The sequence below is a fragment of the Calypte anna genome, chromosome 1 (assembly GCF_003957555.1).
Source record: "Calypte anna isolate BGI_N300 chromosome 1, bCalAnn1_v1.p, whole genome shotgun sequence".
Classification (NCBI taxonomy): Eukaryota; Metazoa; Chordata; class Aves; order Apodiformes; family Trochilidae; genus Calypte; species Calypte anna.
In genome coordinates, this window is record NC_044244.1 from 104,887,655 (window position 1) to 104,907,811 (window position 20,157).

The 20,157-nt window shown below is 34.6% G+C and overlaps 1 protein-coding gene across 1 annotated transcript in view; it reads right to left on the reverse strand.

Annotated features, from left to right (window-relative positions):
* Positions 1-20,157, reverse strand: part of LTN1 (listerin E3 ubiquitin protein ligase 1) — a 28,447-nt gene that overhangs the window by 2,552 nt on the left and 5,738 nt on the right. The window contains exons 7-28 of the mRNA XM_030455510.1: positions 19,494-19,667; positions 18,321-18,511; positions 16,954-17,098; positions 15,780-16,565; positions 15,250-15,291; positions 14,090-14,282; positions 12,605-12,844; positions 11,549-11,702; positions 11,128-11,278; positions 10,222-10,420; positions 9,170-9,329; positions 8,905-9,009; positions 8,506-8,648; positions 7,556-7,691; positions 6,520-6,664; positions 4,518-4,731; positions 4,004-4,241; positions 3,103-3,177; positions 2,233-2,419; positions 1,631-1,802; positions 714-934; positions 49-243 (exon numbers count right to left, since the gene is read on the reverse strand). Of these exons, the coding sequence (XP_030311370.1) occupies positions 49-243; positions 714-934; positions 1,631-1,802; positions 2,233-2,419; positions 3,103-3,177; positions 4,004-4,241; positions 4,518-4,731; positions 6,520-6,664; positions 7,556-7,691; positions 8,506-8,648; positions 8,905-9,009; positions 9,170-9,329; positions 10,222-10,420; positions 11,128-11,278; positions 11,549-11,702; positions 12,605-12,844; positions 14,090-14,282; positions 15,250-15,291; positions 15,780-16,565; positions 16,954-17,098; positions 18,321-18,511; positions 19,494-19,667 (4,266 nt within the window). The remainder of the gene's footprint in view (positions 1-48; positions 244-713; positions 935-1,630; positions 1,803-2,232; positions 2,420-3,102; positions 3,178-4,003; positions 4,242-4,517; positions 4,732-6,519; positions 6,665-7,555; positions 7,692-8,505; positions 8,649-8,904; positions 9,010-9,169; positions 9,330-10,221; positions 10,421-11,127; positions 11,279-11,548; positions 11,703-12,604; positions 12,845-14,089; positions 14,283-15,249; positions 15,292-15,779; positions 16,566-16,953; positions 17,099-18,320; positions 18,512-19,493; positions 19,668-20,157) is intronic.

Here is a 20,157-nt window from a genome sequence, read left to right on the forward strand (position 1 = left end):
TCTATTATCAGAACAGTTTTCAAAACTATGGGCTTTCTCTAAACCCACCTGATGTGTGAGATAGGTGCTTAACTGCAGCATCCAGTTGCGCCATTGCTGTACAGCCACACCAACCCTCTTGCCACTCTCTACTGTTATGGATCCCAGTGGGTAGTTTGATGGAAGCTGTATTATTAGCTCAATAAATATATCATCAACTGAATAGGTAGCAATAACCTCCCGTGCTGCAGACCGAGCTTTTACCTATGAAAAAAACGTACATATTAAAAAACACAGAGAAATACACACCATCTAGTATACACTAACATTAAAAACCCTCATAAATACCTTACTACACATATTAAATAATCTTCTTTGACCAGGAAAACATTTATCTCAAAGAAAATAAAAATCCACTCACATCTTGGCAAAACAAAAAGAAATTACCATTTTTTTTTCAGTCTACTGAGTGCTTTTTTTAATAACCAAAAGAGAAGTATACTGATAGCAGTATCTTCTACTTTCCTTTTTTTTTTTTTCCAAATAGAGTATTAGTAAACATCAACTTTATATGTCCATACCAAGATAATTTATGTTTCCATCCATCATTTAGAACAACAAAAATGCAATCATATAAAACACTGTAACACAGTCTGGTTCTGAGATGTAACATTTCTTAACATGTCTGAAAAAAATTGTAGTACATGAAAAAAAGGACAAAAAGACTTACTCACCGTCATGCCATTAAATAACTGCGTGCTAGTCTGAACAGAAGATATTTCCTGTGAAGAAAGCACGCTGCTGACATATTTGCTTGTAAATTTATCCACAACATTGAAGACACGTTTCTCACAGCTATTCCACCAAAGCCTGACCATGGCTGGCAAGTCTTTCAGTGTTATATGGTACACAGAGCAGGCCAAGTGTGGAATCTGGGATTCCAGGACTCCTGTCCCTGTGAGGGAAATAAAGGATACTGAAATACTCTTAACACATTAGACACAAATGGTGGTTCTTCCACACCACATATAAAAAGTTTGATACCAACATGACTGTGGTAACTGGGATTTCATGTACTATTCCATCCTTCTGTACTTGCTACTGTAAGTGCTCGCTTGACTCTGCCTTTCTCCATCAGTTTGGTTTCTTTGTTTCTCAGGCTAGCACTTCACAACTGAGAACTGATCATTTAATTTTGAGATGAACTCTAGGTGGACTACAAGAAATCAGTAACAATGTTGTATTCTAGAAATGACAAACTGCTCACACTGGAGTGAATAAACAATAAGATGGAATAAGTTTGCAGTATTCTGTATAGGTGGATAAAAAAGTCCCAGAACACATCACCCCTTTTTAGTATACTAGAATCTTTGCATACATTCAGGATTTAATTTATTATTCCTGCTGTAAGTGAAAAATCTGAGCATTTCCTGGTTTATTTGGGTTTTTTTCCCTTGATTCTTTTGATACACATTTCAACTTTGATCAAGCTTCAAATGGGGAGCATTAGCCAAAGATCTTTGAACACATGTATTTGTGAGTCTATTTTATAGGTAAGCTTTTATAAATATGCATATTTAAGCAGAAAAGTATATTTAAACTTCAGTGATATCAAAATTCTCTGAAACACACAAATACAATTTTTACTAACCTTTGACACCTAAATGAAGCTCTTCAGTAAAATATGTTTTTGTGTCCTTATTTGGAACTTCTGAAGTTGGTCCAGAAAAGACAGGGTTTTCAGGCATAAGCCTGAACAAGTGATAAAGCAGTTTATTCAAGCTTTTAGTTCTTCGAAGATATTGTGAGTACAGAACTCGCAGCTGAAAGTGTTAAAAAACACACAAACACAAAATGCAGGTAAGACTTAACAAAAAGACCTTACTCTGTAAATAATCATGTTTCTGTAAGGAGGGAAAGCAAGACTGTTGTTAGAACAAGCATTCAGAAGAGAGATTTAGTTCTCTGCACCATGTTGAATGATTAAATATCATAAAATGTAGCAAGCTTGTTTGAAAATGCCAGAAAGAATCATCTATTAATGAATTTTAATTCCTTATTGCTCTAAAATTGCCATCTTTAACTACTGCAGTGCAGAAATCTAAGTATGTTCATGCTCTCAAAATTCCACTAGTTCCACAAAACCAAGATAAAGAATTAAAGGAATAAAAAGCCTGCCTGAAACTTCCAAGATTCAAATCAAATAAGCACATTAATAAATTCAGTTAAAAGGAAAAGACTCTGAATATATACCTGAGAAGAAGCTGCTTTGAAGAAAGCTAAGGTTAACTTCCAAGTGAGAAGATATCCTAGAACAAGGCAGAACTCATCACTAAGGGGCTGAATAACTGCAAATTCTCCAACTGGAATGCATTCCAGGATGTTTTCTAGCAGGAGTTCTTGAGTGGTCAGGACAGACATAAGAGCTGCTGGAGGTGATCTATAGAAAAAAAATTATCTGTCATAGTAACTCAAATCTTCAGCAAAACATTAAAACTGTATTTACAATCACAGCTTTCCTCTAAACCTGTTAGTAAAGCCAGGTATGTAGAACCTAAAAGGGGCCTTTTATTAAAGAAATAATTTCAGGCCCACACATTAGTTGCAGATTTTCATTATTTTTTTTCTGTGAAAGGGACAGTTGGTGTTTTTCCCTCTTCAAAGACAAACTGACTGCTGATCATTTAATCTGAAACTGGTCTATGGCTGAGCTGATTTAACCTACATCAGGGACAGCTGGTTTCCTTTCTTTCTTTGTCAAGCTATACAAAATGCCCAGGTCAATTCTGGAGGTTCAAAAAGCTGAAGTTACCTGTGCTGCTGGACACATTCTGAATATAGCAGTCCAGTAAAAATCTGTCAAGACTTTACAACATTGAGCACACATGTTGCACTTAACTCTAGTAACTGTACCTAGAAAACAGTGCAAATACTTTTCCCATTTTTAGCATAAAGACAGACTCAACAAATTACATTATTTTCAAAATTCATGACCCTACTGTCATATCCATCTAATTTTTTTTCTTTTAACATCTCCCGATAGACAACTACTCTGTTGTAAATTTCAATTCTTGTAACACAACTTAAAAATATGGGAAACAGTTATTAAAAAAAAATACACACAATGCCAATTCCTCTTCTTCATCACCATACGATTTGAGATCTTCATCATCAAATTTAGGCAATTCAGGCATTAATCTATAGAATAATGGAAAGAAAATCAGATTTAATGTTTACTATATCAAGATATGTAATACATAGTCCATTGCTTATAAATGTCAACATTAATGCTAAGCAACAAAATAATGGCAATTTTTTTCTTAATAACAACACAGAATCTTTAGCAGACATGTCACCATTGCAGAGTTGGTTCCTGAATGACAGTAGCCAACAAGCATGTAGCTTTGAGCAGTTCTTTTTTCAGACCTTTACATTTCTTGAGTCATGTTAAAATAAACTTCTTAGTGTCAGAATAAAGCAATTACAATTTCATGCCTCACTACCAGTGGAAGATAATGGTAGCTTCTTATACTTAAGCCATATTCTCTTTTTATATTAGACATACCAAAATGTTCACAAGAATACTACACATTTTTATTCACTTTCTTCATTTTCTTATCTGAAGTAGTGAAAATAGAAAGATCATACTATTTAATGATACTATCAGATCCAGGTCAAACCTGGAATATTTCAGTTTATATTTTAGGATTCTCTGAGTGTTAAAATAGGCACTAAAAATAAAAAGCTTTATATTATGATACTAATATCTATGTAACTGTGGTACAGAAAACACTGTACTGCAGTAAAATTTATTAGTATGTATTTAGTCTACTTTTAAAATTCAATTTAAACATTTATAGCTTTATATAATGCTCTCCAGAACATAGATTTCCCACTCGAGCATTTCTCCCATAATGGAACAAGACTTTGCTAAATATATCTATAAGTGCAAGCTCTACAGAATAAAAAAAAAAAAAAGGGGTGTATGGGGTATACTGAAAGCAAAATATTTGTTGATTCTTACTTATATAACATATGGTAGACTGAAATCTGTACAGGTCTAGCCCGGAAAAGCAACAATGGAGATAACGTATTTAGTAGAGTCTGGAGTTTATCTGGAAGATTTGTTTTCTGGCCTGCAACAAACTTAGCTGGCAATTTATGGTTTAACAACTGGTCCTTTGAGATGTACGTTAGAGCTTCACCCAAAGATGTTAATACAGAGTTCTGAAAAGAACCTTCAGATGCATTTTTGGTTTCTCCTATTTAAAACAGAGAAAGACAAGTTGTGATAAGGAATGTACGCATGATATCATAAACAAGTACTCAGACTGCTTATCAGAATCCATCTAACCTTAAAAGTCACAATGTGAAGTGCAATTACTTTACTAATTGGCACATATAAGTGTTCAAAAAAGTGAGTTTTTATAAGCTATCTTGGCATAATATTCCCAATAAACTGAAACCTATGGCCCAACAAGTTCTATTTCAGAATATCCTGATGGGTACCACTATTACCCTCCTTTCCATAAACTTGCCTGTGACTTTCACCAACAAAGGTAACAGCAAATTGTGAATTCCTTCAGAAAAGAATTCTTTCCATTCACTGATCAAGTTTGCAGGAAGGTTTTCAGTAGTTTCAGGAGCTGCAGCTTCAAAGTAAGCACTAAGGGCAGATGCCAAGTCACAAGTGACACAAGCAAAAATCTGAACAAGCGGGACATGATAGAGCGAATGGTTTTCACTTGTTGTCTAGAAGGAAAAAAAGCAAAAGAAATTTTTAACTATAAATTTGTTTTAATATATCTATTTCACATTCCCTGTCTATACCAGAAAGTATAAGGACTCGAATGCAAAGACCATTTTTTAAATATCTGGGAGAAAAAAGAAACAAAAGCTTAACAGTATAACCTGTATTTTTGTAAGACTTGCTGAAAATTATTTCCAAGTCTCATAAACATTTAGAACCCTGGATTGCTTCCCTTATATGACCTTCTTTATAACGGCAAAAAGAAACTGCCACCAAGTGGCTTGCAGTAGAAGTGTACACTGCAGTAGCTTATCTGGAGCACTTGAGCAGCCAAGTGAGACAAAAGTGATTTGTGAAGTGCTCTCACTTTCCTCTCCCAAAGATAAAAGCCATATAAATACTGTGTTTGTATTTCCAAATTGCAGAAGGAAACTGGCAATACGCTATTGTAAACTGGAAATTATTGAAACGCCCTCAACGCAGATCCTTTTTATTAGTTTACCCCCAAAAGGAACAACCTTAAATATGTAAAATATTCCCAAGCACCTAATATATGCAACAAGTTTTTCATACAAGATTGCTGGTTTTGTTGTTTGGCTTTTTTTTAAGTAAAAAACCACTGTTTTGAGGGACATCAAGCATTGGTAAGAAGATAAATTCTGAGAGTAAGAAAGGCCACATGGAAGTTTCAAGCCTGTCTGTATAAGTAAGTATGTGATGACAGAGAGTGACAGATTATCTACCCATATTTGATTAATAAAGATCTCTGGACCTATTCCCCAGTAGCATTAGCATATAATTTTGATATTTCACGTGATCATTTAGATATTGAAATCCAAGTACTATATTCATTTGGTTATTTTTTGTATGATGTTAGTCTTTGGTCTTAAAGGGATATTATTTTTTAACATAAGAGACTTTCCTCAGACACATTTCAAAGTTACTATTCAGCTACCAATGCCATTACTAAACATCCTGTTACTTCAAGGGAGAGGTTACTTCATCTCCATACACAAAAACTAACAGAAGATATAGTATTGTTTGTGCTCTTAAGCCCTCTCATGACCTTTGTCAAAACTCAATGAAAAAATGATTTTGTGAAATTCTTTTGAACACTATGTCAAATATTTGCTTAGCTGATATATCTGTATGTCTGCCTTTTCCAGTGAATACTCTTAACGGGTAAGTACATCAAAACTGGAGATGGAACATTAGCACTCATGTGGTAGGGTAAAGGTTATTTTCTAAGTTCTGTATGTAGATCAAGATGCTTTTTAAAAACAAGCTTTAAAATTATGAGTACCCAGCTATTAATATTAATATTAATATTAATATTAATATTAATATTAATATTAATATTAATATTAATGTTAACTAGAAAGTTAACACACACGTTAGATGAAATAAAGTTAAAACTGTTAAAAACATTGTGTTTTAAGCCCTAGGTAAGAATCATGAGAAGCACTCTGATTTCCACTCCTTTTGGCCATCCTCATGCAACTTTGTTGACATTTAATTGCCGTGTGGCAGAGCTTCTACAATGTTTTACCTTATCATTTTGACACCTAACTTCCCACTTCATAAAGTCAGACGAACTTTCAACATACAGCTTTCAAAGCTTTAGGAGGAAATGTTGATCAGACAGCCCAGTAAGATTATAAAAATTTAGTTAACTAACTTTTTAAGCTCCACTTCCCTACATCAGTCCAGTAGATTCAGAGGGCATCAGGAGGATTCTACTGAAAGCTGCAACACAGTGGTTAGCAGTGTGTCTGTCTCTTTCATATTACCTCTAACCAAGCCAGCATGGAGCACATGATGAAGTCCCACTCACTGTCGAGCAGAGGAGCTGTGGAATACTTCAGCAACAAGGGGAGGTAGCGGATGATCTCTATGTTGAAACCAAGCAACTGAGCACTTGTTTCTTTCAGATTGCTGAAATAAAAATACAACTACAGCTTACACATCTTCATGTTGCAGACACAAGTATTTATACCCTTGCCTTCACTCCTCCTCTTAGGACACACTAGTCTCACATCAGGTTTTGCCCTCCGCACTTTTTGATACTCATCTTTCAAAGTTAGAATACTACATTAGCTGCCAAGCCTAAATAAGCCAGCTAACATATACAAAGCAGTGTAGCAGAGCTACTTGCACATTAGTATGTAATATAGATTGCTAAAATTGTACAAATTACATATTCACTCAATAGCCTTACATAAAGTATGCAATAAAATTGCTTAAAGTCAGCAATACTAACAAAATCAATACAGGAAAAATAACCACTTTAGATACTTGTTTTAAAAATAAAATGTAAGCCCTCAAGTGTCAAAACAATGTACATTATTTCATGACGTCGTTGCCCAGATTTTTCTCACTATATTAAAGGCAAATAAACCTCCTTGCTTGAAGCTTTGCAAGCTACATTTTGAGGTCCAGAATTTTAAAACCCAGACACATAAAGTTTCGCCTCCAGGTTTTCTTTCTGCTGCTTAAATATGCAGTCAGAATTTGCAGCTAAATACCCACCAATGCCTATGAAAGTTGGTTGATGCTGAATATTTTGAAAACAGTTGATATCTAGATACATGAAAAAAACCTCCTAGATTCCCAGCCTTCAAACACTTGGGAAACTTTCTTCAGTAGGAGTTACTAGATACTCAAAGACAAGCCCATTAAAACAAGGCTTGAAAATGCAGTATTAGAGCAGTGAGTGGTGATTGTAACTTACAAATTTATTTTGTTTAATTACCGTTCTATATTTTAAACTCTTGTTTTAGAAACTAACAATTTATCAAAACAGTCAAACCTTAAGGTTGCACCCACCAGCTAAAGAGAAAGCTGTCCTCACTATCACTTTTCCAAGATATTATGATTTTTAGTATTCCAGGTAGTAGGTGATCACAATCAATACTTTTATCATTCAAGCAGGAGTTCAAAATAGAAAGACACCCAAATGCTCCTGTAACATCAGAAAAAATATCATACTCAATAGGCCTTTATCATCAAGATAAAGCAAACATTATAAAGTGTGTACATTGACTGGATGATTTTATTTGAATTTAACAATTACACTGTAAGATTCGATAATACCTAACTCAAAAATAGTATAAATCAAAAATCAAAATAAAAAATAGTATATCCAAACCAATCTTAAACAAACAAACAAACAACAGCCCTCAAACCAACCAAAAGCTCCTATAAATGTGTTGGTTCATACAATTAACAAAAAGAAATAACACACTTAAAAACTTAAAACTAAAACTTAAATTTATTCATGGTACTGAAAAAGCAGTATGTTAAGCAGCATTTGGGACAGATAAGCAAATGTAACTGTGAGATGTGGATTCCAACACTGGTTGTAAGAGTGTTGATTTTTACTTTCAGAGTGAAGTTCCATTTTTAGGGACAACTGCATGTACCTAGGTATCTTGGAAAATCAGAATATTTCTTATAAGCCTGATGACAGAGAATTTGAATGAAAACTGGATATTTACAGATACGTTCAAATCAAATACACCAAAAAAGTACAGCAATATCAAAATTCTTTTAAATCCTTTAGTTCTCATTTTGTACCATGCAATATAGCTTGTACCTCTTTTATAAGATAGAAAACTAGTAGATCAAACAGACCAGAAGATATACGCAAGCTGAGAAGAGATTTCTTTCTAGGAAAAACAGTATCATTGTATCTAAAATGTTTTATCTAAAAGCAAACATTACAAAATAATGTTCTTAAATTCTAATGAAGTGGACTGAAGTAAGACCATACTCACCATCTGTGCTGGAAAGCTCTGTCTGTGTGCATGTCATAAGTTTGGCCACACAGTGGAAGACAAGCTCTCTCTTTTCTTCCTCAATTAAAAAAGGTGATAGACACTGAAGTGTATGCAATCTGCCCTCAGTTAATGGCAGAAACCTATTAATACAAGCAAAACATGAAGAATGAGAGAAACCCCAAAATTTAAATAGTATACAAAATGTCAATTGCTTCATAATAATCTAACAATGTAACTAATTCCACACACTAAACTGAGTCTCACTTTCACAAAACATACATATATATATATCACCAAATTTCCAGTGTTCAGGTATCATTTATCAGAACCAGTGCCATTTAACATTACCATCATTATCAGCAAACTAAAAAATGATAGGTAGCAGTATTAAGGTACCCTTCTGTTGACTTAAAAAGCTGCTTCATCTCGCAGGATACAGTGTTTTCTGCACGGATCACTTTAGCCATGGTTAGGGACCACAGTCTTCCATGTTCCTCTGATCTTCAAAGAAGAAGACAGACTCTGATTAACATACACAGCTGCACAGTTCACAACAAAAGCATCTGGATGCTTTTTGAAACAATACACATAAGGAAAGAGGGGAGTTCTCTATACAACACAAAATATGAAGACAGAGTTAAGGGCAGTTTTACTTGCATACCTATCAAATATGGTTTGCTGAAGGCCAGTTGTATTACTAAGTGTACTGAACTTCTCAAACGTGATTTGCATTTCTTCTAACATGTGAAGATATTCCAGAAGCAGGTAAGGAGGATTCTCCAATTCTTCAATCCATTGTAAGGAGTATAACAGCTCTGCAACTAAACAAAGGTTGTTGTTTACAAACACCTGCTAAATACAGTCACTGCATAAGCAAGAAGTTCCAGGTCAAGGTTTTGTTGGTTTCTCTTAAGTATGATTTTAGTGCATTAAAAAGATGATATTACACACAGCTCCAGAGCATGAACTTGATACTTGCTATTGCATCATAAAATGCAAGAGAATCAAAGGTTACAATAATCTATTCTAGATGTTCAGGACATTTTAAAGCAAATCAAGCATGACAAGAATTCTAACTCCTCACTATTCTCTCTCTTTTTGTTTTTTTCTTTTTTTTTGCAGATCTAAGATGTAAGTGCAGAGGAAAACCATAACAAGCAAACAAATTTGATTCTAAAAGTTAGCATGTGGTCCCTTCATTAGCTTAGAAAGAACCACACTGAACAATTACAATTCTAATCATAGTGAGGCTTTTGAAGACAGAAGTGTTAATTTGATGATTCAGGCTCTAATTTGAGCATTCTGTAAATTAAAAAAGATTCTACCTGATGAAATTAGGAAAAATTGCGTCTTAAAAAGATTTTTACATTATGGATAAGTACTCAGAGAATTTATTTGATGGCACAGATACAGTTCCTATTGCCCACTCATGCCAATGCACCATGTGTTCTGGCTGTGAACAACTTTGAAGTTCACCATAAATTCAAACTTCTCCTATCTCAAAGTACTGTTGAGATAGCATGTACATAAACACAGAGGTCCCAGAAACAGAAACACTGTACTTGTGCATACTTATACTTTTAAAGGAGAACTAAAGAAAAAGAAAAAACACAACTAAAAGTAAAAGGTAATTCCTCATAACTACTTAGTAAACTTCAACCATTCACTGCCAATTCTGGTTAATGTACAACAAGCTTTAACACTGTAACTTACTTATATTGTCCATTTTTTTTCTTTCAGCATCATTTCCATGGACCATGCCACTTTCCAATACAAGCAGCACCATTTTACTTAATAAGGCTGAAGTACACAGATGGCCTGGAAGTTTAGTTGTGCCACACAGCTTAACACATGATACCAAAGATTCACAATTCACACTAAGCCTTCCCTCTAAAAGAGGTTTGTGCATCCACTGTAAGAAGGGCATAAAAAGAGTGTGAACAATTAATTTACATTACAATCATGCATAGAAGACTTATTATTTATTTAATCCTGAAAATAACTATGAAAACTCAAGAATAGCCATGAAAGATACAAATTAACACCAAAAACACAATGGTGAGGATATAAAAAACACCTAAATGTACAGCAGTAAGTTAAAGTTGCACTCCTGCTTCAGAAATTAATATGTATCTTTAGAAGAGTATGTATTTTACATGAAATAGTAGTGTTACTGAAGACCTATGGCTGGACAGGAAATTCACATCCTTCTCCACTCTATGACAGCATTTTGTTGATAGCGTATTATATTCCTCTGCAGATATTGCTACCTTTCACAAAATATCTTAAAGAAGAACTAAGGTAAAGATAAAAACATCTTCATGATGCGTATTTTAGACAAAATCCCTGAATTAGAGTTCTGGTGTTCTGAATTAGATGCTGGTGTTCCGTGAAAAAAATGGTAACCTCATAATCTGGATTTTCTCCAGTAGTATTTGATGGGGCCATAAATGTACAGATATTGTTCTTTGTCAGAGAGGCTGAAAAGAACTTCTACACAGACATATACATATTCATAAGTGTAGTGCCATGCCAAAATAAAGAAAGCTTATCACCCTAAAGGACAGAGACTTGAGGTAAGACTGACTACCATATGAAAGTTCATTACCATTTCCATACCTCAGTGGACAGAGACTCCTGCAATTTCCCCCACTCAGTTTTGTTTGGCGTGACATGCTCAACGTAAGCTCCCACCAGATACCCAGCTTGTTCGCCAGCTTCCATAAGCTTAGATAACAAATCACTTACTTCAGAGATCAAAACTTGAAGGCTAAGAAAAGGAGAAAGCAGTGCAAACCCAGTAAAATCAAGGTGCTCTAGTTCTTACACTGGTAAAATGCTACATACATTGTATCAATGCTATATTCATGCTGCATCAATGGCATTTGAAGTTATGCTCTATGACAGAGTTATCTTTTTGACAGGCTGAAAAACCTCTCAGTAACAGAGACACCAATTAAATAACAAATAGTATAGCACTGATCTTATTTTGTGCTGGAGGACAACATAATTCTGAAACAGACATGTACATCACAATTACCTTTTAACATCCAGAGAGGAAGACTGAATTTGATTCTTGACCCACAGTGCAGATTTATGCAAAAACGTGCTCTGCTTCTGCACACCCGGAAGCTGACGCACAAGTGAATTTACACCAGACATCCAAGTGTTTTTTAATTTACACACAAGTAAATCTATTGTGGGGAAAAAAAGAATAGACAAACAAAGCCACCACAAAATAGTACACCCACTGCATACAACAATCACATGTCTAAAGGTCCTAGAGAAGGAAAAAAATTATCTTTTCCGTGTCTTTAGATGCAATAACTAGCAAGAACAAAAACACCAATTTCTTGTCTTAAAGTAATTTTAAGTTGACTCTAATACATAGATAATAACTTTGAGAATAACAATGATGTTCCTGTTGCCTACTACGCTATGACCACATAATCTTCAAAATCACAGATCTTTTTAAGCACTGAAAATTCACAACCTAAGTACTCATTTGCAAAGCATCAGCAGTTTTCAGTATAGTGTCATCCTGTTTCACTTCTATGACAGCACTACATTTCCTCCTTTTTATATATGTGAGCAAATACCAGTTTAGCACTCTGAAATTTTGCGTTCCAATAATATATATTTAGATAGTGTCTGTGAAACAGATGCAGGATGAGACAGAAATGGGTCAAAAAATTGACAGAGCCAATTTGACCAATATAAATGGTTTCAGAATATATGTAGTATTTTTAATGCAGCAATTGCAGAATGAATGAAATAAAAATTCTTTGTACTTCTAAAACCTTAACTAATTCATTAAACACTCAGGAAAGTGTAGAATATCACAGCACCAAAGAACCTGAAGCATTAACATTAAAAAAAAAACACCTCTAAAATCCTTGTAAAGAGGTATGGGACTTTATGTTTAGTATTAACTACTGAAACTGTAAATTAAAGTACCATTTTTCATGTCAGCTACAGCTGCAAGTATTCAGTGTCTGCGGACTTAATATTCTATTATGTACCTGAATATTTTTCAAGAAGAATTTTGATGTAATTATCAACAACAAAAAAGCCTGAAGTTCTTTTTCCAAATTACCTGTTAAGTGTGTAGCATCCTGCCTCTGAGCACACAATTGGAAGATGGTAAGCAGCAAGTCTTCCGAGGATGGCATCAGTAAACACCCTTTAACTGAGCTGAAAAAGCTTGAGGCAACATCACAGATAAAAGATACTGAAGGTTCAGTATTTCCAGCTTCAGAAAGATCCTTAGCTTTAGACAGAGCTGCTTGAAGTTTATCAATAATCCTTTCAACAAAAGTTTCACCAATCAAAGATTCTATTGGGAAGAGCACAGCATGCTTTGATTACTTCATAAACATCATCATTCAAAGGCATCACATTAAAATAGGTAGTTTGTTTTTTATTTACTACTTTTGAATGCAAAATAAATTGCAAAGTAGTTTCAGGCTAATATATACTTCAACTCTTATTCCACAGTCACCTGGGATCATTTAGGACTGCCCTTTCTCTAAACCAGATGAAGCAGCTTAGACAAAAGGCATATAAAACAGAGCAGGTGCAGAGTGATCTCTTCCTCTTTTATACTTTCTTAGCTTCTGGCAATCAATTTTGATTCAGAGGTTACACCTGAACTATTGCATGTAATTAACCAAATCAGACCCATCTTCCATGAATATGCTTAGTCCTTTCTCACTGTTATCAAAGTAGGCTTAACCCATTTATTCTCAAACTCCAGGAGTTCCTTTATTTAAATCTGAACTGTACCTAGAATTCTACTTTTCTCTTTCCTCAAGTCTAGTACGTAAGTATCTGTGAACAATCTCAGGTTCTTCCACTTAAAGAAACAATGAAAAATGTCCTCCTATTTACTTTTTTGATACAAATTATGGTTTTATTGCTCTTCCCCAAGCCCCATCCCCAATCTTACAATGCAAGGATGAAAAATTCTAGTCCGCTTTATGGTCTCTACAAGCAGGGGCCACTGCATCTGCTTAACCATCCCAGCCATCTTTGGGTATATTGTAATTCTATCACACCTTATTTTAAACAAGTATATTGCAGTGACCAGAACTACAGTCAGCATTCAAGATACTGACACACCAATGATACAGTAATTTCCATTTGTTTTCTATTCTTTTCACAGCAGTATCTAATAGCTTGTGATCTTTTTTTTGTTGCTCAGCACCAGCCTGCCAGTAACTGGGAACCATCACAATCACTGAAGAACTCTTTTCTGAGTTTTAACAGCTCAGAGCCTACCACTGAACAGATACAGTTACAACTGTATTCTTCCCGTGTATACTTTTGATATTTACTGGTTTAAAATTGCAATGTCTCTGCTGCAAAGTAGCGTTTACAAAATTAAGATGGATGTGGTTAATCAGCTCAGGTAAAGAAAAAAGAAAAACAAAACATAAACCAGAAACCAAAACACAGAAAATGAAGAATGACTGAATTAAGTAATTAAGTATTGTGGAAGATCTCCAATTCCTTTCAACTTTCTAGAAAGCATAAGCACATTATTTACACTTCACAAACTCCAAGGAATAAATGCAGTTACCATTTTTAATGTGCTGTGACAACACCAGGCTCAGGAGGGTCCACCTTTCTGAAGAGGATGATTCTGATGAGGCTGCTACAGGTTTTAAACCCAGGTGACACAGATCATCTGCCAGCATTACAAGTCTTTCTCCAAGTGTATCTCCTTTCAGCCAAGCAGAGACTAAGGACAGTTTTGTCATGCTTGAGCATGCCTGAGTCACAAGAAAATTATTTTAATAAGCTTCTGAGGGTGTTAACTTTTATTACTCACTAAGCATAAGACCTGCACGTATGTCAAATCTGCACACAAAGAGTGGGAATAATTTCATCTGTCATATACAAGTCCTCTCTAGGCATTCATATTTACAGCAATCCCCCACATTTCTCTTTGGTCAGAGACAGAAACTTGTGGCTGGGTCAGAGCTCTACTTCAGAGTGAAACAAGCCACCTTCTCAAAGCTCTTCTTCCTTTTTTCCACCTATAAAGCCCAGAGAATGTCTACACTGGAGTTAGAAAGGTAACTTTTTGGATGACCAGTTTGGCTGCCATAAAATCTATTTACAATATTTAATTTATTTACAGCATCTTATTTAGGTGACAAGCCATTATACATTTAAAAAAATGATTAAAACTGAGTACTCCTATAATACACAGTATCTGTGGTATTATGGTAAGTGCACTGGATTGTACATCGAATTTCTTGACAAAATATTTGTAATACACTTCATATTTCATCCCACATAATCACTTAAATGTCAGTCTCTCAACATACTGTATGAAAAAATGGGACACTTCCTTTTCCTTGTAAGCACAATATAAGGGGGATGACAGAAATAAATTATTGGTCTAACATCCAATTCCATTCTCTCTAGTTAAGAAGGGATGACCAGACACAAATCAGTAATCAATCTAGGTCAAAGACCAAACTGACCAAAAATAGAAGCGACCAAGATACTTTTGCTTTGGTGTGACTATTTAATTTCTAAGACTGTCCCCAGATTTAAATGCAGTTAAAACAAACAACACTCTAAAACTACTAGCACAAGTTTTTCAAGCTATGGAAATCATCGCTACTCAAATATCTTCTTGAAAAAGCCATTAAAATTCATGTAACCCTCAAAACTAATACCAGTGAAATATTCAAAACTGTAAAACAAGAACAAAAAAATCTTAAGTACCTTTTGAATTATCTGGAGAAAAATAATCCATTTCAGATCCATCTGAAAACAAAAACAAATTCTAATTTAATGAATTCTTTGCTGAGTAGGAAGCATTTAATACCTTAACTGTCTCTTTTAACACCTTTATTTTCTGCAGGGATAAGCAAAAGTTGCTATGTTTCAGTAGCAGTTACTGATTATACTATTTTCAGTTTCCAAATCCTCCTCTAATACAGAGATCAATAAGGGACTGTATTTATAAGACTACCTATGAGTAGTATAAAAGCACACTGTGTAAAGAAATAAGAACAGCAAAATTCTGGTATTACTGCTTTTCTATTGATTCATACTATATCAAAGGATATATGTCATAACCTTTCACTCCAACACTGTTAAGGTCAATCTTTCCTAATTCTACCTTCACTATACTGAACTAATCGAAGTTCATGTAGAATATCTTCCATTCCACAGCCCCAAAATAAATTAACCACAGCTCACAAAAAGAGTAGTCTCTGATTAAAACTAGTAGTAAAATGTACCAGTCATACCTTTGTTAAATCATCAAGGATTATTTTCCTTTCATTATTACTGTTGCAACAATTGAGCACACTGTACAGAATATCAACCAGAAAATGGGTGTCTTTCCTCCAGTCTTCCTTCAGCCAAGTTATTAAATTCATATACAGAAATTGTACAGATGGACTTCCATAATGAGTTCTAATTTCATTTTGGGATTCAGCTTGAACCGAGTTTGAATCATTTCCTTGCTCTAAAAGTACTTGGAAAACTCTGTTTGAAGAAAAAGATTTCAGCAAGGCAGCGAGAAATTTCAAATGCTGTTCTGACTTCTGTACATTGACATACACAATGCTCAGTTCAGCGAGGCTGCAGACTAAGTTCTCTAAAGGTTCCTTCCTTAGAAGTGAACAATGCTGCAAGTCAGCCTGCATTTCCGAGTCATTATTTCTCACTTCTGTGAGCTTTCCATTCTCAGTGCTTCTTTCGGATTCACCTTCATCTGTAAATCTGATTTTTAGAGATTTCCTGCTGTTTAGTTTTGTAGCACTCTTTGGATTCTGAAGAATTTCTAGCATACCAGAGATGGCAAACAAGGATTTCTCGTCAGCATCCAACCTATCAACATGAAGCACACACATTTTTAAAAGATGGTCCCAAAAATTTAACAACAGTTTCTGGAAAACTTCATCTGAGCCATCACCACTGGAGACTTCTGCTTTAGCTTCCCAGGAGCTCAGTGTTTCTGCCATTTGATAAAATAACGGTCCATTTTGTAACCTGGGCTCCTTAAGTACAGCATCGGTAAGAGGAATCAGCTATAAAGACAAAAAAATTGTTAAAGAACACTGATCCAACTAGATGATCACTTTATTCTTTGTAATACCAGAAAAGTCGTTAATTTTGAAAAACCTGGACGCAATTCAAACCCATCAGAATTACTCATGCTTGAACACTTAATAAAAATGTACAGGGTGAGATGCTTTTTTCTTTTTTTTTTTTTTTTTTACACACAGCTGAAGGAATGATTTCATAGGAAGGAAAAAATTACTAAATTTAATCAGCATTTTTTTTTCACAAAATCTAGTGCAATTTTCAACGGAGAAGTAAATCCTCACAGAATGTATGGTTTTCTTTAACATAAAGAATGTCTTTAAATGTTCTTTAAATGCGCACACAATAGTATTAAGTATTTCTAGTGAATACCTGGTCATTGATAAGCATTTGATGAATTTGTCTTTGGTCTTCTTCACCTATCTTCTGTAGTACAGCAAAGCGTAGACATTCCATAAATGCAGTTATAATTGCTGAACTCTCCAAAGGACTGGCTACTGCTCGCTCACTTGACAACCTGTTGAAAGGTAACATCAGAGGAAAGGCACACTCAGTCATCTGTACTTCTGAGAAACCCAGGATGTAGGTAATGAATATAACCTTGGTTTTTGATCTAGTCAACACCAATATGAGAATCGCTAATAGGAGACAGATCAAAACAAATTCAACAGGACATATTTAAAAAGTCAAAACAATAAATCCAAGCACTTAATATAAAAAAAAATTATTTAGTTTTAGCATTCATTAAAAAAAAAAATCTATGTAAATAGAGGCAATATATCTGATATTGTACTGTTTCAGATGTTCATCGAAATTCCATTGCCATTTTCTCCCACCACAGAGCTTTACAAGCCATCTGTCATTACAGACAAAATAAATAGGTAAAACAAAAAGTCACCAGAACACAGTTTCACCATACCCAGTTTGAGTCTGAAAAGCTGTCATTTTCAGTGAAAACTAGACCACACAAACCACCATACAAATACCAGAGCCATTTCACTACATGTAATAAAACACTTCATAAAAACAACCTATGCCATAGCTCTCTTCTTTGAAAGCTCTGCTAATGACCATGACAAAATCAATTGAGAACTGATTTTTCTTTAAATAATTTACACATTAATCTTCCATAAAGTAACTTTATATATACACTTTGGAGTAAACAATGCACATACATCTATTTAAATTAGATGTGACAGAAAGTTGGTTTTGGTGTATTTTAAAGGCAAAACATGAGAGCAGCTTCAATCCCTTCAAAAACAGGAATTTAAGTTCCTTCATATAGGAAATTTCACAATCACAATGCTAATCCCCAATAACCTCTGTTATAACTACACACTGGTGAAAAAAGCCTGATTATCTCCAAGGCCACTCAATTTTAAATTAATTTCCCATTTTAAAACTTACCATGAAATAAACATGAAACTTTGACAAGGAAAGAGAAGAATGCTTTCAGTACAGAAGACATAATAAAATCAAAAAGAAGTCTGAAGGTTTAAAAAGACAGGGACAGCCACAAAGAACTAATTAATTTTGGATAATTTCGCAGTATTCTAAGAATACTGTTTTCAAAAACCATAGTTAAGTCAACCTTTTATCAACTAATCAATGCAAATTTAAATATCCTCAAGCCAAACGATACGTTACTTATCTTTTAATGCTTAAAGAAGATTAGTTCTACTATTAGCAAATATAGTAGAGACTGATTTCAAATGAAGAAATGAATTTGTGGTTCATACCCTTGAATTAGAGAGCTGAAAAAAGTTCTGAAATATTCCAGCTTTGGTTCAGCAATGCCAGGAGGTACCTTGCTAATGAACGGCAAGAGATTTGGGTATATAACAGTAGCTAGTCCTCGTCCACCTTCTCGAAGCACTGTCCATAGCTTTGGTAGAACTCCCTTTTTAGCATTTACATGATTCCAACAGTCCTACGGGAAGAAATACATTCACTGCAAATTAAAGGATAAGAAGAAATGTCTTCCAGTTGTGTCAAGGGAGGTTTAGATTGGGTATTAGGAAAACGTTCTTCACTGGAATGACTAGTAGGTGGCAGTGGTGGAGTTACCATCCCTGCAGGTATTTAAAAGATACCTGATGATAAAACTGTTTCTGTATTGCTGAAAATCAATGGACCTTCCTTGCTAGGAAACTACAATTAAAGGATTGTCTTTAATACTGCTTTAAGGATGTTTCATAAAAATCATTACTGTAACCGGTCCTGTATTTAATTCTGAGTTCTTATTATTAAGAATAAGCAATGATTTCAAAATTCGTAACTTTACAAGCATCAATAACTTCAATCCTCCTCTGAAAAATCTTTTCCAATGGTTACAAAATACCTGGCACTTTCTCTCATCACCCCAGATTTTTTGTCATCTGTTCTGAATTGTCACAGTTCTAAATATCTGTATTTATAGCAAATTGAAGAAGGGCATTTTTCCCCCCATGAATTTTTACAATTTATACCACAAGTTACAAAAGACATCTGCAGCGTTAAACCCTCAAAGCATCCTGGTCTATGCCAACTCCAAAAACAAGTACAAACAAAAAAACCCCCAACAAAAGAAACAAAAAAAATGCACTGCAAGTCATTTTTGTAACCATCTTTAACCAAGAAAAAGGTTCTAAGTATTATTGTACTTATCAATGACTATTTTTTAATCAAAGGGATTGAGATAGTTAAAACATAAAACCACCCTTATCTTCAGACATGCTGGATATAACATACTTGAAATTTACACTGAAACACTGAGGAGGAAAAAGGAGCACGTAATATTGATGAGTTCATGTTATTAACTATAGATAAAGTCAATTCAGCATGTTCTTCCTAATTCTACACACAGAACAACATTACTTGGTAGAACATTAAATTTGAGAAAAATATCTGCCCCCTAGGTTACCCCACCTTACCTCAATAGTGGCAATAACATACAGTACAGCTTCCCAAAGAGCAGGACACACCACTGCATCACTGTCATCAATGCTGAGAAGAACAGCAGGACAAACTCTTGCTGCTTCAGCTTTCACCAGCTCAGGTAAGTACCGGCAAAAAGCAGAAGCCAGCTCAAAGAAAGCCGAGCGAACCTGACACAGGCCACAGCAAAACAAAATTTTAGCCATTTGACAACACTTTGTTGCAACATGCAGTTTATAACACTCCTTTTCAAGTCACTGTAACTTACAACATGTGGTTTCTGTATTTTATCAACTAGAAAAGTTTTAAACTTATTAAAAGAAAACAAAAATAAAGAAATCCTTTTATAAGGCTGTTTATATTTTAAAGTAACCTGTTTGGTAATGAAATGCTTATAAAAGTTTTCTTTAATATACTTTTCAAAGGACATGTTTTCCCAAAAGCACCTTAAGGCTTTTTAGCTAAATACTACCAGAATAGATTTACCACTCCATGTTCTAGTACAGAGCATTAAAATGGCTTTAAAAAAAACAAAAAACAAAAACCCCAAAGCACTAAGAACATGCACAGTAAGATGACACGGTTTGTATCTTTTAGATCAGTCTGGTATAATGGCATATTGCCAGGAAGTAGATGATGGTGACATAAATAAATCAGCCT